This window comes from Ornithodoros turicata, chromosome 5 (genome assembly GCF_037126465.1).
Source record: "Ornithodoros turicata isolate Travis chromosome 5, ASM3712646v1, whole genome shotgun sequence".
Taxonomy (NCBI): domain Eukaryota; kingdom Metazoa; phylum Arthropoda; class Arachnida; order Ixodida; family Argasidae; genus Ornithodoros; species Ornithodoros turicata.
The window spans coordinates 70409789-70426653 of record NC_088205.1 but is presented as its reverse complement, the minus strand read 5'-3'; the positions used below and the strand labels follow the sequence as shown (position 1 = coordinate 70426653).

The 16865-nt window shown below is 48.2% G+C and overlaps 1 protein-coding gene across 1 annotated transcript in view; it reads left to right on the top strand.

Annotated features, from left to right (window-relative positions):
• The window catches only part of LOC135394681 (ankyrin repeat domain-containing protein 50-like), a 39338-nt gene extending 22851 nt beyond the window's left edge, over positions 1-16487 (top strand). Inside the window, exons 3-9 of the mRNA XM_064625541.1 lie at positions 453-704; positions 1441-1617; positions 5641-6709; positions 7811-7932; positions 8561-8993; positions 9111-9598; positions 12247-16487. Of these exons, the coding sequence (XP_064481611.1) occupies positions 453-704; positions 1441-1617; positions 5641-6709; positions 7811-7932; positions 8561-8993; positions 9111-9598; positions 12247-13332 (3627 nt within the window). The 3' untranslated portion in view covers positions 13333-16487. The remainder of the gene's footprint in view (positions 1-452; positions 705-1440; positions 1618-5640; positions 6710-7810; positions 7933-8560; positions 8994-9110; positions 9599-12246) is intronic.
• Positions 16488-16865: the final 378 nt, after the last annotated feature.

The window sequence follows — 16865 nt, the reverse complement described above, 5'->3', positions numbered from 1 at the left end:
TGCAAAGTAACTGAGTTGCTTGTAACTGTAACTTGATTGCGTACTATATGCGAACAGTGACTGTACTATTAGCGTACTTTTACCAGTTCACTGTACTATAGCTGTAACCGTAACACAGTAACGTTCGCAAAGTAACTTTCTTAAAGGTTGCCAAAAGGAACCCTTTCCCCGGACCTCCCATTTAAGACCTCCCTTTGAACGCGTTCCCAAGCAGCACAATGTACTCAGCGTCGAGTGCAATAGGGGTGGACGGGTGGGTGGAAGGCCTTGAACAGACTCGAGAAACCAAAGAGCATTTATAAGACACGTACCGTCCACCCCTATTGCACTCGACGCTGAGTACATTGTGCTGCTTGGGTTGTGAGGTGACCGGTTAGGTTAGCTCACGCATTTTCAATCTCGAAGGAAGGTCGCAGGCTGATGACATCGCGATATTCCTTCTCCCTCATCAGGCTCACGACACAGAGACGCTGAGCGTTTCTGGATTCGTGCTAAGCCTCGTTCGACAGCTTTCCCAATCTGTCGCGGGCTACCAGGACCGCCTTCAAGACTCCGACGTGGCGGCTGCCTTGGACCGCGCCGCCTTGGACCCCGACGACGCGTTCAAGAAGGGGGTTCTGTTTCCCCTGCTTGAGCTCGATCCACAACCGCCCCAGCCGTGTCTTCTCCTTGTTGATTCCGTTGACGAGTCGCTCTTGGTACAGGTATGTGGGAGCAGGAATCTTAGAACCGCGCACTGTCCATGTGTTTACACGAGCGACGTCTCCACGGAATATTCTGGTGGCAGGAGTTGAGCATTCTCACGGCGCCGGAATATGTCGAATGGTGTGCTGCACATAGAGCAGACGACATCACATGCCCTGTCGTCTGCTACGAAATATTGTATGGGTGAGCCGCAGAATATTCCCCACGGTTAGGAGAGCACGAAAATACATGAAGTCGAGCGCTTGTGACAGCAGAATGGAATGACATTCTCCGAATCTTCCGCAGGAATGTTCTGAGGAACGTTGCTCGTCTGAGATACATGTTGTAGAGGACGAGGACATGCCGTATGAACCGGAGTATACGTCGAACTTGTTTTCGAGAACGCACAGTCCACTCTATGTGCCGGCCATTGGAAGAAGAAAATACGAGCCTGGCAACAATGGGTGGCGATGGCACGTTTCTTTTGTGTTTCATGTGCTTGTCCAGCGCGCTTTATGCTGTATTCACGATCATATATCGAGGTCGAGTTACCTCTTTTCTTGTTATATAAACCGTTTTATTTTTTTACTTTCGGAACTCGTAGGTCAACTTGTAAGTTTGTACGGTAATTGACTGCTGAGTTGATGTCATGATGAAGCGCATGCGCACCGGGAGCCAGTCTCAAGCCCCGCGCCCAACGGAGACTGTACAGTTTGCTTTGAGTACACTATTCGATGTTGATGACCGCGTTTCCAGGTGGCACCGCTGAATGGGAGCTCTCAGCAGCCAAGTCCTTCGGTAAATGGCTGTAGCCGCACCATCGCGGAACTGCTGGCTGCGCATCATCAGTTGTTCCCGCAGTGGCTGATGCTGGTGTGTTCCGCACGCAAGCAGAGCAAGATGGTCACTCGCATGTTCACGGGTTTCAGGAAGGTCAGTATATCTACGTCTGCCCAAGCAGCCTCGTCGCTGAAAGTAAAGTGTCACAACTAAGAATTTCCGTTCTCCGCGACTATGTTTGCCGAAATTCGGCGGGAAAAAATACGTTTTTGAGAAACTGCATATACAAAAAAGCAACACAAGATCGAATTGGTTTTACACTTTCGATTTTGCACATCTCGCACTTTAACTGGTAGATATACGTTCCTGAGCCGGACTTCCTGAGAGGATGCGCTGGCCTTATCCCAAGAACGTCCCTCGGATTGGATATTTCCGAAGGATTTCGACTGTAAGTTGAGGCTGAGGATTACAGGCTAGAGGCCTATATGCCCATTTTAGGTGTGCAGGACACTGGACATTTCCAGTGCATATGCTAGAACCATTCCTCATAAGAGCATCGGTGACTGTTCTTGTGGCGACAATCGCCGGTTTCTCATTTCGGTGAAGGCGTGAAAATGTTGCCGGCGTACAGTTATCGGTGGTTTTCGGTACCCAAAAGAAGCCGTGGTTATAACTAGGGCCTGACTTTTTCGGGTTCGGGCCTTTCCCGGATTCTGGAGGGGAAAATCGGGTGGCATATTTCACCCTGTAATTCGCGGTGAAATTGGGTGCTATTGATACATTCAGGTGTTATCGGGTTATTGTTTTTCTTCCTGTCCAGCAGTCGGCCCGCATTTGAAGCGTACATTCGTACCTCACGGTGGATGGTGACAAGTAACACATGTTCTAACATCTAACGTGTTTCGCATAGTTTATTGTTGCACTCCAATCATAATATTTACATCAGATATGCCTACAAGTTGCTACTAAACGTTGCACGCGAGACAGCGCGATATGTGATTGGGATTCAGGGAGAAATCCGGTTAAACCAGATTCCTTTCCAATTATTACCTTCCGAATCAGATTAGGACCAATTTAGGACCAACAGTCACACCCTACTTGTAACTGATGCACGAATGGCTCATGATGCCATTCGATTTCTTTCTGTCTTCCTTTCGCTGAAAGGGTTCTTTGCGCAGCTGTGAAACCACGTGTCCTGCAACGACGTATACACCCAGACATTCGAACAGCATCCTATTCGAAGCTCCGTAGCCGTTAGTGATTGTCTGATTTGTCCGGAATCGGTATATTTGTTTCACGAGCAGGGAATGACAAATGCTTCGCTAAGTTTTACCGTTCTGTCGGTTTGTGGTGTAGTTTTTTTTTTCTCTGTCTCGACAGTTAAACATATTTTTTCGTCCTCTTTCTTCCTTCGCAAGTCTCAGTTATCGTGTACTTGGTGGGGGCGGAGGCGCGATAAATATAGTTCTTCGGGTAGGGCATGTATTTATGTATCTTCCTATACACTGTTTGAGCATGCTGTACGCACTTACGAAGATTAGTGCCAGGGTGAACGGTCTTTTCGTCGAAAATGGATGAGCAGATTGGATGGAGTTCGCTTTTCGGAATGGTTGCCACATCATGTCAGTCCAAGTATTCTCCTCAACTGTTTAGCCAGCCTCGTTTTAGGGAGTCGAGTCTTATAGCGGAGGTTACGTGGCAATGAAAAAGAAGCTCTTTTTTGCGAATTACGTTTTAGAGGTAGGACATTGACCGCTTTCCGCCCCGGATAAGCCGAAGCGATGTCGTTTCTGCGCACGAGGAATGCGTCGTTCTGGTTTCGCTTTGTGTACAATGTACATCGTGCTGGTTATGTCACCAGTGATCGAAAAAAATAATAATAATAAAAAATAGAACTTTAGGAAGATCCATTGGTGGAGCCTCTTTTCCCTTTGCTTCCTCTTTTCTCTTTTGTGTGACCCAAAACAAAAACAAAACAAAAGGACAAAACAAAAGGACAAGACCCTCCGACGCGAGCTCCCGTCGTGTCTTTTGCGCCCGAGAAGTGCGGTGTTTCGGTTTTGGCTCATTTGCAAAGCAAAATTTAGCGATTTATATTTCAAAGTATGCGTGGTCGCTTCAGGATATTTAAAAAAAAAGAAGTGGGTGGCTCCACGACTTCAGAAAATCCCAGCGTGCTTAGCGTCGGCTTGAACTGTGGGAACTCGTGTTATTGAAAAAGAAAGAAGGAGAACGTCTTCAGACTGTTTCAATTTCTCCTCTCTCTGCCCATTGTCCACGACGTGTCAAGGGCACCGAAAAGGAAACGTAAAGGACCATTCTCCCTTCCCTCGTGACAGTAAGCGCCCAGGATGCAATGCGCGCACAACGAGCACTGGGACGTAGGATTTCCTGAAATCGTCTGTCCTGCTATCTCGCATTTTCCCGAAAATATCTAATTACTAAGTTAATGTCTGAATTTTAGCTAATTAGTCCTCCATTAGTTACATACGCTTTCTGACAGGATGTCCGTGCCTGGCCGTATGACCCACCTGCGAAAACGAAACTGATGCAGGTATAATAGTCCATTTTATAAAAAAAAAAAAAATGTGAAAAAAAAAAACCTCTGTAGAGGTTTATGGCAGTTCACGAATCCGTTGGTAGCGTAGCGTAGCGCTTCAAACGGGCAATCTTTATGACATTGACTTACAATCTTGACTTGAGAGAAAGAGGGTAAAAAATTGGGGTCTTAGCCGACCAGGCCTACCCTCCATCCCCATCCCACCATAATAGCCATCAATAAAGATGCATGAGTAAAAATAGCCTCTCGTAAAAAGTAAACTCGTTATTGTTACAACGAACAACCGTTATCTGCACTCTATGTCGTGAATTCTCCGTAAAATACACACTTGTCTACTTGACGTCCGATTGAAGTCAAGTGCATTTTATTAAGTCATGGCGAGCAGTCTCGCGCAAAGTTACACACAATCGGTTCCCCGACTGAGGTCGCGCTTCCCGCGCGTAAATTGTTTTTTCAACCATCCGCCATCGCTACGATTCATCGGTTGCCGAGTTGATCTTCTTGTCGTGTGACAGCAGGCTCGCCAGTTCTCTTGGGACGCCGAAGGCCAGAAATCATTGCCCTGTCGCCGGCGCGACTTCTCCGTCTCCGGTGATAGATGTTTCGGCTGTTATGACTTGGCTAGGCGTGCGTGACTGCTGGCAGCCGCGTTCTGTGATGGCGGTGGTACTCTTTGACGTAGGGTTTGTTCGCAGAAAGGTTTCGCCAAAATGTGTTGCAGATAACGGTGTCAAATGTGTAGGAAAGGAATTAGGTGGAAATATACAGGGTTCGCCAAGATAAACTTCGGGGTTTGTAACGAAGATAAAACAAATAAGAACAGTGTCGGGAAGCTAAAGCAGATGTTAGAGGACGTATTATGCCCCAAAATTTTATGTCGATACTGCCATTTGGTCCGTTTCTCTGCGGATAAATCGAGAAAATTAGAAAACCGCCACTGCCTAATCGGCTATACCTGTGTTTCAGCTCCTTTCCGTCAGATGGCGAAACAGTCGAACACGGCGTTGGAACATGAGAGCACTGATGTTCTGGAAGTCGCTGAGAAGGCGTGTTAGCTTAGCTCAATTGGTAGAGCCCTGGACCGGTAGAGACCTGTACTGTACTACTGTGTCTTGAATGAGACACCGTTCAGTCGTTCAGTGGTTCGAGCTTGTCTCACGACGTAAGGTCACGAGGTGTAGTACGACTCGCTGTTGTACTGTCCCCAACTCAACTCCTGTCCGGACTTATTGTCACCCCATGGTTGTCCACAAATCGAACGCAGGGTTGTCTTTCTATTCCACTGAAAAAAAAAGAAAGAAAAGGAAAATCAGGGAGATAAAAGAAAAAAAAAGAAATACCATAAAATGCACTGGTGATTAATACGTCACTAATGCGATATACTAAAGCAGAGGCTATTCATAAGTTCTGTGTCTCGCAGCAGGTGGAGTACTGTTTTTATCACACTCCACATTGGGGTTCGGTGGTGTCGTATAGGGCCGAGAAATATCGCCATGTGATGCCTATATGTGTAAATCCATTTACAAGCGTACTGTGGCCAGTTCCAAGAACCGTCATACAGTACCTATTTTGCACGTTTGGCAATGTCTGTAACGGCATGACTCCTCTCTCCACAGATAAGCCTAGACGACCTTCGCAAAGCCTCCGTAGTACGTGACGTCCAGCAGTACATCCTCTGCCGGTTGGACCGCGAAGAATCTTTGCGACAACAGCTGAGCCGCGACACTGCCGAAGCCCTCAACCAACTGCACATAAAGAGCAACGGGTGTTTTCTCTACCTAGAGCGACTCTTGGACGGGGTAGCGGAACGGTCTGTTACCCTGCGCGAAATCCGGGACATCCCGGGAACACTGAACGGTCTCTACCTGTGGATATGCCAAAGACTGTTTGCGAGGCGGCAATTCCCGCGTCTTCAACCCATCCTGAACGCCCTCTTAGCCTCTAGAAGACCTCTGACGTCACAAGACCTCTTTCTGTGCCTCTGGACACGCGACCAGACATTGACATCGGAGGACTTCTCGCGTCGCCTGTTGCTCCTCTCCAAGGTGCTCGTGGAGAGAGACGGCTATCTACTTTTGTTTCATCATAGCTTCGCAGAGTGGTTACTCGATGTTAAACACTGCACGCAGAAGTATCTCTGCCATGCCAGCGAGGGACACGCCATGTTAGCCATGTTGTACACAGTAAAAGGACCAGATCTTACTCCGGTCGAGATGCAAGACTTTGCGCATCATTTACAAAGAGTGCCGACGGAGGGATCGTTACAGAGCTTTCATTTTCCGTTATGGATCATATCCTCTCAAGCGCCGTTGGAACGGGCTTTTTGTCCTACCGTGGGGTCAACGGCAGTTCCTCGGGATCCTGGAGTTCTTAGGCTGCTAGTTGAAGCGGGTGCTGTGCTACCAGGGGATAGTGAAGAGGGGCAAGGGGATGGCGATGGGGATAAAATAATTGGGGATAAGGAAGGGTCCTTAGGAAGGGTAGAGAAAGTGGAAGAGGTCCCCGAAGACCCTCTGGAAGCGCTCCTGGCGTCCGGAGGGACGGTGGACGACGTAGACGGGAACGGAAGGACTCTGTTGCATTCGTCGGCGTACGAAGGAGATTTGGAGCTCGTGAGGAGGTTGTTAGAGAAAAGGGCCCAGTTGGAAGTGACGGATAAGAACGGACAGACGCCGCTGAACTTGGGTGAGTCACGTGGAAGTGTTGATCCAATGTGCCTGCAATTGCCTGCAACTTTCATGCCTTGTAGGTCGGGTGTAGCTTCTATTTCAGCAAAGTGCCTTGTTTCTTTGCTGCATAAAAAAAAAAAAGACCTTAGGCGAGGTTCAGGTAGTTTATTAATGCTGGTGCTCTCAGAATGGCGTGGCGTTCCAAAGTCGGACGAGAGGTAACCTCGATCACGGTACGCTGGAGGTTAGGGAAAAAGCTATGTATTTTCCGCTATCTGCAAGCTTCATAATCTCCCTTCATCATCACGTAATCTTCTTATGGCTCTGCTTATCATTGTTTATCACATCGCTGTTCTTATGACTCTTCTTATCATTGTTTATCACGTCGCTGTTCTTGTAGGCGAGTGCTGTCGAGCGTTTTCGACGGGAAAAGCTTTCTTTACCTGATGCAGGGGCGCGTTTACGAGCGGACGAAACGAGAGAAAATCTGCTGCGTCGGCTGATCGATTGCCTTCTGATTATTAGTCGGGAAGGCATATGGTCTCGCTCGTTTCTTCATGGAGCTGAACAGTGAGGGTTGCATCAGTTGAGTGTCTTGTGCGCACGGAACAGTATCTGTGACCGGTTATGTCCGCCGTATATTTGACTAGCTGCTAAAACAGAACCGCAAAACCACCCCAGCTAGATGACAAACGCTGCTGATCTGCAAACCGTCGCTGTGAAGCGCATATTGTACTAAAGTTATTTCATTTTCAAAGCATAAATCATATCGCTGTACAGGTGGTCTTAAGGAATTCTTTTAAAAATCGTCTGGGGGATTGACTTGAGGCAGCCGACATGAAGCGGGACTCTAAATTCAATTTAGCTGTTTAATTGGAAATAGCGCTAGTTAAAATCAAACCTGAAGCGCAAAGTCGTGGACATCCGCAAATCATTTCGGAATGGTTATATTTAATTAACTAGTGGATTATAATTTCGATCGAGCGGCTTCTCAAGAGCGCCGCACGGTGACAGCGTCAAATCTATACTAGCCCTTTTTGTTCTAGAATGCAACAAAATAAAAAATGTAGCGAGTTACGTGGGACAACATGTCAACATGTTGCGTTACTTATTGCAGCGGCTCGACAGGGTCATGCCGAAGTGGTCGTAACACTGCTAGCAGCAAAGGCCAACCCTGACCACGCAGATAACGATGGCTGGACACCACTCAGGTCGTCTGCGTGGGCTGGACATCTGCAGGTATAATATAGGTATAATATCTACGGCCGGCAAAGTCCACACATTGTTATATCGGCGTGTCTATTCCACGTCCGATTGATCACTATGAGGTCCAAAGTTTTTTCTTACATATCAGTGCCCGTTTTTGGCCGTGCACCCTTGTTCCCCATAGCTTTATAGCTAGCGCAGGCATAAGAAAATATGCACTCATTTAACTTTTAACGTTTATGAAACTTTTTGATTGACCTTTATGTACGAAAGACGGTAGATAAATTACGGTTTTAATAAAGTGCGATGTTTGGTGGTTGTCTTTTGTCCCTCTGTGCTTCTTCAAAAATTCATCTTCGATGGATCCGTAAACTGGCTGAAGACAACGGGCTAACCTCAGTGTCACAACACAACAAATAACTTTTGAGCATTGTAACTGCACGTAAGCTAGCTGGTGTAACTGCGACATTGAGTTTGAGGAATTCCGGGACGAGAAGTCAGGGAAGGACAGGATGAGTCAGTCCTGTGATTCCGTTTCGTCCTGTTCTTCGCTGTCTCCTTGTCCCCAATCGTCCTTGTCCCAGAATTATTTTCGTTGTCGTAGGAACTTCCGCTGAGGACAAACACCCGTATTTTTCGTTTTTTTTTTTTTTTTCACCAGGTAGTGGACGTCCTTCTGGACCACGGCGCCCAGGTTGACCTAGCGGACTCTGAGCAACGAACTGCACTGCGGGCAGCGTCGTGGGGAGGTCACGAAGAGATCGTGTCTCGACTGTTGGCTCACGGCGCAGACGTGAACCGTGCCGACCGCGAAGGGCGGACGGCGCTCATTGCGGCCGCGTACATGGGCCACGCGGAGATCGTGGAGCACCTTCTGGAACAAGGAGCCCAAGTGAACCATGCGGACGCTGACGGGCGCACAGCGCTTTCAGTTGCCGCACTGTGCGTCCCTGCGTCCGAAGGCCATGCCGCTGTTGTGGCTTTGCTGCTTGAGCGTAATGCTGATGTTGACCATAAAGATAACGAAGGCATGACTCCGCTCCTGGTTGCAGCATTTGAGGGACACAAAGATGTATGCGAATTATTGCTCGAAGGTGCGTATTGCGACGCATTGTGCGTTCTTTGACAATGGACAAGTATTGAAGTATGTACCTGGTGCTCCTGATTCGCTCGGAGCATCTCACAGCCACCCTTTTGCTTGCTGTCCACAGGGGAAGCAGACGTGGATCACACAGACAACAGTTCTCGCACCCCACTTTTCGCTGCCGCCTCCATGGGACATGGCGCTGTTGTGAGCTTACTTCTCTTTTGGGGAGCTTACGTGGACAGCATTGACGGTGAAGGCCGTACGGTGCTATCCATCGCCGCAGCACAGGGCAGCATTGAGGTGGTACAGCATCTACTCGACCGGGGACTGGACGAACTGCACAGGGACAACGCAGGTTGGACCCCTCTTCACTACGCTGCTTTAGAAGGCCACGCGGAAGTGTGTACGTTGCTCATGGATGCTGGAGCCAAGGCGAGCGAGCTGGACAACGAGGGCAGGACGCCGCTTATTCTTGCGTCCCAGGAGGGACATGTTGATGCTGTGCTGTCCATTCTGAAGTACAGCGGGCACCCGCCGTCGCTTATAGATCACAAGGCACATGACGGGCGAACGGCCTTTAGGGTAGCGGCTCTTGAGGGGCACAAAGACACGGTGAGGAGCTTTGCTTCAATATTTTGTTTGCTAGTAGTAGTTGCTAGTATTGTTTTCCTTATGGTCTTGCGGTGAAACGTATGGCAGTGCATGTTGCTCTCGCAAGCACGCTGGGTTGACATGAAACTTTGTGGACATGCAGCGTAAGATATTTACAAACTTGATCAATTCACTGTGACTTTAGCAGCACGTATCGCGAGGGTGGCGGCCGCCACCGTAGCCCCAGTGTGCACCCAGGTGAGTTACGCGCGGCTATGCCGACCGTCGTATATGGCGGAAACGTTGAATATCAAGTGCAGAGATATGATGAATGAAGCGGTGTGTCGGTGTGATTGCAGTTTTGGCACATGCATTTCGGCACTCCTTGTTCATTGCATGTTTGGTTTCCCAAGTATTTGGTAGAATGTCGGATTTTCGTGGACGTTCAGCTGCGCCGTTTTGGGAGCAGCCCGTATAATGCCATACGGACATGACTGTGATACCAGGGGAACTGACGTCAGTGTACGATGAAACCGTTAGATATTTGTGCCGAGAAACCCTTCAAAAAAAAATGTTGGCGACCACGGAACGCGGCCCCACGAAAATCGGAAAATGACGCGGCCGCGCCACTGCAGACAGTTTACATGCGGAGCATTCCAGCGGGTGTCTTTAGGTAGCTTTACGATAGCTGGAATTCCTTCAGCGCATGGCGGAACGTATGGCGGACTCACGTGGTCGTGGCTCAAGCATCGATAAGGAGATGCCTGATTGTTCTCAGAACATCGGCTGGAATGGTTCGGAACAAAATGCCGACAGATTTTTCGAGCTTCTAGGAGCCATAGAACCGACAAACATCGGCTGTTTTTCCCAGAGCCTTTATTCCAAAGTGGCTTACAAAACTGTCTATGCGTGCCGGCTTCGCTGCACAGGCACGTGACGACGCGTTGCGACGAATTTCTGTAGGTGTGACGTTGTCGCTGGACGCATTCAGGAGTGAGTTGACGGCTGCAAGGGTCGCTGCGGTTGATGGAACAAAATTCAGTGCTGGTGTCAATATTATAGTTTACGTATTGAAAGTTACATCGGGGAGGAGTGTCATTGCGGAGGCCTTCAACGAAAGCGGACAAATCCGCAGTACCGCCGTCGACGTCTGCGTTGTCACTCTTTTTTACTATGTATCATGAAAAAACTCCCACGTTGTAGTTATATTTCCGTTTTGGTATAGCACAGCACCACGCGCAATCTAATGCGATATCGGTAAAAACTTTCAGATTTCTCGTTTTGCTGACGCTTTTTCTGACACTGTCAACGCCGAATACGACGTTGATGCTGAGGCGGAGAACGTCAACGGCGTGGCAGTCACGATTGCAGATGCAGTCATCTCCCGCACCTAATACATTTACTACATACCTTCTTGCACACTTGCCGTAACTTAGAAAACTGTTCTCCTTCTACGGCATACCCAGTGCCAAAAGTATTATGAATAAATAAAACTTTCATGTACTTTGATTGCCCGTATTCAGAAATAAACTGTTGGAACGCGATTGAAGTGCAGGAGTCGCGCGCGCACGTATGAGCTTAGTCGACGCGCCCGTGCGCGCAGCGTTCCTCAGTATGCGCTGCGTCGGCGCGACCACTGACAAAAGAGTCCGGAATATCTGACTAGGTTCTGTAGTGCCCCCAGTTTTCAGGAGATAGCGTGGGCCGAAAAACGAAGAAAGCTCGAGCCGAAATGCGCACGAAAAGTCGAGCTCGACCCTTGTGCTGTCTGACGCTCGCCCTGTCTGCTCCTCCGGCCCTTTGTCTTTTGCGTCGTGTTTACCTCACCATGTCGAGCTGTTCGTTTAAGAAGCGTATCGAAGTGTTTGAAGTGGAAATGCACCAGCCTTGTGAGGCATTGGTCGTGTCAACACCCCCCGAAATCGTACCTTTGGTTTGTGTATTTGGAAGAGCGAAGCAAGGTGAAATCCTCCTTCCCCATGTAAAGTCCCCGTAGAACTCCTCCTGAAATATTTTTTCTGGCTACGCCATTGCCCCTACACGATTACCTGGTCTGCCTCACCCCCATTGTCATTCCTGGGCCCCATTGTCAGTCTCCGCGAATCTGCCCACTGCACCTTTGGTATAGTGACAAGGTCCAGGTACAGCACAGGAAGGACAACATTGCTATCATGCATGAGTTTACTTCTTTGATTACTGATAATCGGTTACTGTAATACTGGTCCAGCAAACCACTAATATCCCAGGCAGGGGTGGATCTAGGATTTTTCTGAGGAGGGGGTCCAGCCATGGACAGCATGCTACATACGCGATCTAGGGTCAATTAAACACTATGTGAAGACAAATCGAGGACTTGGTCAGGACATCAGTACTCCCCCCCACTCTAGATCCACCCGGGATCTCATTGATGTCCAGAATAGGCAAATATCGCATTGTTGTCCTCATGTCCAGGGGACATCCATGATATGATCCCAAATACATCGCAGACGTTCCAAAATCATAACGTTCTGTGAGCATTCCTGGGCCGTCTATGTTTTATCGGTGAATTGCTATCAGTCTGTTGGGTGGCGTCAGGGTAAGATGTCACCCATGTCCTTAGCATGGATATTCGTGAGCACGAGCGCTCATTTCTGGTTTCTAAGCAATTGCTCTTACCACATCCTCTTCAGGTGCATACCCTTGTGAGTTACAACGCGGATGTCAACTACCAGGACGCAGACGGAAGATCCACCCTCTACCTCCTCGCGCTCGACGGCCGGACCGAGATGGCAGAGTTCATCCTTGCTCGCGGCGCAGACCCCGATGCGACGGACCCAGAAGGCCGAACCCCGCTGCACGTTGCCGCCTGGCAAGGGCACTGCAACGTTGTCGACCTCTTGCTCAGCCGTGGAGCTCGCATCGACGCTCAGGACCACGATCAAAGGACGGCCTTGCAATCCGCGTCGTGGCAAGGACACGCCAACGTTGTCCGTCTGTTACTCGAACGCGGAGCCAAAGTGGACCACATCTGCGTCGAAGGTGCTACAGCGCTCGGCATCGCCGCGCAAGAAGGACACGAAGCTGTGGTTCGGACTCTGCTCGAGTACGGTGCCGACTCGACGCACGTCGATCAGTGCGGGCGTACTCCGGCTCGTGTGGCCGCGAAGGCGGGACACGGTCACGTCGTCAAACTGTTAGAAGAACACGCGGCCATGGGTAGGGGTTCGGCGAGCACGGCGTCACTGGCTTCCGCATCCACCGCGCCCTGCAACGCAGTGTTGTGCCCAGAATCGCCCGAGGGGGACAAACGGAGGTCCATCGTGTCGAATCGGTCCGATTCAAAGTCGTCCAGCAATCGAACAAGTTCGACGACGAAGTCGCAGCCAAACGTACCTCCTCAGCAGGTGGACTCTTCCGAGGGACTAAGTTTTACGCAGCAGATTCAGCAATGTACGAGGCCCAGACACAGAACGAGTAGAGTGCTTTCGCCGCTGCACAGCGAGCCCCGTTCTCCGGGAAGTCCGGGCGCTCACTCCTCACCAGCGAGCGAGTGGAAGCCCGCAAACCACCTGCCACCTTGTGGCGTTCAGGGGCGACGCGGCCCGTTGCCCGAGCTGCCGGGTCGAGCGAAGCGGAACGGCATCGTGACCAATCCAAACTGCAAGGGTAGTAAGAACAGGGAGAACAGTTCGAATCAACTAAAGAATCTGGCCAATTACAAGGACGTTATCAAAAGCGGCAGCGGGATTCCAGTGAAGAAAGAGACGCCGCTGTGATTGTGAGGGAGACGATGGCACTCCTGGGACAGAAGGTTGTTACCCTAGTGGAGAGTTGCTGTGCCTTGTTTCAGTGCTTTTGTTAGGGAATGATGGCAGTGGTGTTTTGGCTGGGTGTGGGGAGGCTAAGCGTTAGGGGCATCATAATTGGCGTCGCCAGAGAATAGGCACCTTTTTGGAGGTCAGTCGAATGTAGTGGTGCATCCTAATGACACACATCGAAAACTCGCCATTTCGAATTTCTAAAGAAACGTGAAAAAATCCGCGAAGGAATTCAGATACCAACGTTGTTCCAACTGTTCGGAGATCAACGTTGTTCCAACAGTTCAGATATCAACGTTGTTCCAACCGTTCAGGTATCAACGTCGTTTCTAGCATGGCAAATGACAGATGCCAAAGTATATGTATGTTATCGTATCGCGTTATCACGATTTCACTGCAGACAACAAACACATCCCAAGTTCATGCATGCGTAACATAGAGCAAGAGGGGATGACAAGTGCGCAGGGAGAACTTTATTTGAAGTACTACTTCTGCCCTTGCTTAACCGTATACCTTATCTGACTACACCCAGTCAAACACCAACAAACTTCCTGTAGCCATTTCGAGACAGATGCGTACATATTACGTACATGGTGCAAAGTGAAGATCCTGACACTGGGAAAGTAGTCTGCCGTGTTATCCTTAGGTGTAGTCATCCAAGATAAACAAAAGCTTAAGTGAATGCACTTGCTTGTCCGCAATAAGGGAGACTGGTAGATGCCGCAGTAACGATGTGGATGGTGCGCAGAGTGACAGTGTATGCTGCGTACAAGCGATGTGTAAAACAGGCACGCTGCTTTGTCCTTGTCAGTAAGCGAATAAGAATGAAGAGCTTGTGTGTATGTGTGCGGTACGTGAAGGTGGCGTTCCACAGCTGGCTGTTGAGCTGTCGGAAATGACTCTGAAGGAACGGTTAGAAAGCAAGCAAGCAAGCTCGTGGTCCATGACGAAGAAGCCTGAGACTAGAGAGGACAAGAAGAACGCGCAGGGACGAGGTCACGAGCACAGCTGAGAAGCTTATTTTAGAGGCGACAAATTTCGTGTGGTCAAGAAATGGGAAGCTGCCAGCTGACACTGTTTGCCGACACGGTATTAATAGGGCCTGACTTTTTCGGGTTAAACCCGTATCCCCCCGATATTTACCCCCCGAACGAAATCTGTAAAATTCGGGTTTAACCCGAATCTACCCGAAAACATCCGGGTCGCGTGGCACACTCATAAGCGTGCATTAAAATAAAGTTTGATAACATTGCTAAACATTAGTTCCATGTTAAGACAAATTTAACAAAAATTAAAAAAAACAAACAAAAAAATTAAAAAAATCAAATGAAACAAAAAAAAAATCACCCGAATACACCCGAATTCCTGACGACAGAATATGCCGTAACGGGATTTAACCCGAATACACCCGAATTTTCGAATGAGAAATTTCACCCGATATTTACCCCCCCCGAATTTGGCCAAAAATAAAACCCGAAAAAGTCAGGCCCTAGGTATTAACCGTGTTGGCAAATTATCTGTCATTTTCGGTCCAGCTTTGGGGAAGCTGGTGGCCTTCCGTTTCACTTGAACTCTTTCGTTCTTCTTAAATTTGTCTGTAAAATAAACTTCACAGCTGTGTTTGACACCTCGTTCGTGTGCGTCCCTACTCTGCTTTTTCGTCATGAGTGTTGGAAGCCCTGTGGTGTTACGTGCGCTTCTTTGTTTTGCCTGTTTCCGTAGCTGACAAATTACTGCCATTGGTAAAAACTATTTATGATTATACGGCTAGGAAATTGTTCTAAAGAAGTTGCGCATTTTGCTTTGCAACATTCTTTTGATTTGCGCCTCGGCCGTTGGGTAAGACTGCCAAATGCTGACATTCAGTTATGTGTTTTTCTGGCACTTACGACTGTTTTGTACATTCTCATCTCTTACTCATTATGTTTTGCTATCAAAGGTGTGGCATAATGGTGCCGTTCCTCAATTTCTCATTTTGCTGTATGTTCTTCAGTCTAGTCAATGTGAGGTCTTGTAGATCTGAAATCGCAAAATTGCAGCTGAAATTTTGACTCTTGGTTTTGTATAATGCTTTTTTCTTGGTTCATGCTACTCATTTTATCAAGCTTAAGGACTCTTTCCAATTATGTTACAATGGGCATTACAAACAACTTCGATTAGTAATGAAGGAAGAGATTACGAACAGCTTCCCAAAGTTGGGCGTTTGGTACGATTACGATCTCATTTTTGATTTCTGTATGATTGATTACAATGAGTATTCTAGAGTTGAGCAGCGGGAGTGCGGTTACGTTTCCGGCACACAGTTTTTGGTGGATTGAGTCGTAGACATTTCTGTCTACTGAGTAACTGTCTACTAGTAGACTAATGTCTACTTAACAAGACCAACATATATTTTTTTTTTTGTTAAAGGTGCATCTTTCAAAATACATGTACATTGGAGCGGCTCCACCCTCATTGGACGAGAGGCATACACAGTCTTACAAAATTATGGCATCCACTCCCACCAATGAATGTGTTTGGCCGGAGCCTCGCGACACGGTAAGTCTCCTGCCCAATGAGGGTGTAGCAGCTGTGTGAGGTCAGCGTTTCGAATGACACATGTTACATTGTGACTTCAGCTTTGCAATCTGACACACAGGTCAAACTGTGAGGGAAAACTTGGAGCATTCCGTACCAGGTAGGCTTTGATTGGACAATCAAAGTATGCAAAATTCCTGCTGTCCAGTTTATGGCTTTTGCAAAGTTTAATTTTCTATGCTGAAACATGGTCTTGCTGGCCATGAGGATGAGGGAAAGTACATGCAAACGATGGCAATATCATGTCACGTGCAAGGCTTGCGCAGTGCACAGGTGTAGGGTCTATGAATGTACCGTGAGAGACAAATGCAATCAAAACCTTCTCCTAACTTGTATCATGTGCAGCTTGCCAGTACTGTCCTTGTAGGATACGAAGTCCTGTAAAAGTGGCCTGAAAGCTAATAGGGTTGTTCCTCGTAGTGTCCTTATACTCTATATTATACATAAATATATGAGAAATGCAGAGCAAGACTCAGGAGACATAGTTTTGCTTGGTTTACTCCTAATTTTCACAAATAAAGGAAAAAGATGCAAAACATGGTGCAGTTCTTTCCTATATTATATGAGTCTCACCAGCAGCTTTAGTGGGTCCGTTGGAAGTGGTTCCACCTGTTGCAATAACACAGGCAGAACAGAAAAATACCTCTATATGGGTTCTGTGGGAATTTTGCTCTCTTTTTCCATATCGCAAATGTACTACCAGAGGTATGAATTTGGGCTACGCTGCCGATCTGCTGAACCCAAGGCAGAGAAAACTTTCCACTTGGTAGCCAGCAGGGTGCAAGTTGCTTAGGCACATTGTTTTCTGCAAGAAGCGTATGCGACATACAGCTGAGATTTTGGCACACGTTAATCCTTTGCTTCACGCCTTTTGTCCAAACCCACGTGGGCAGAATTGATCCATACACTGTGGC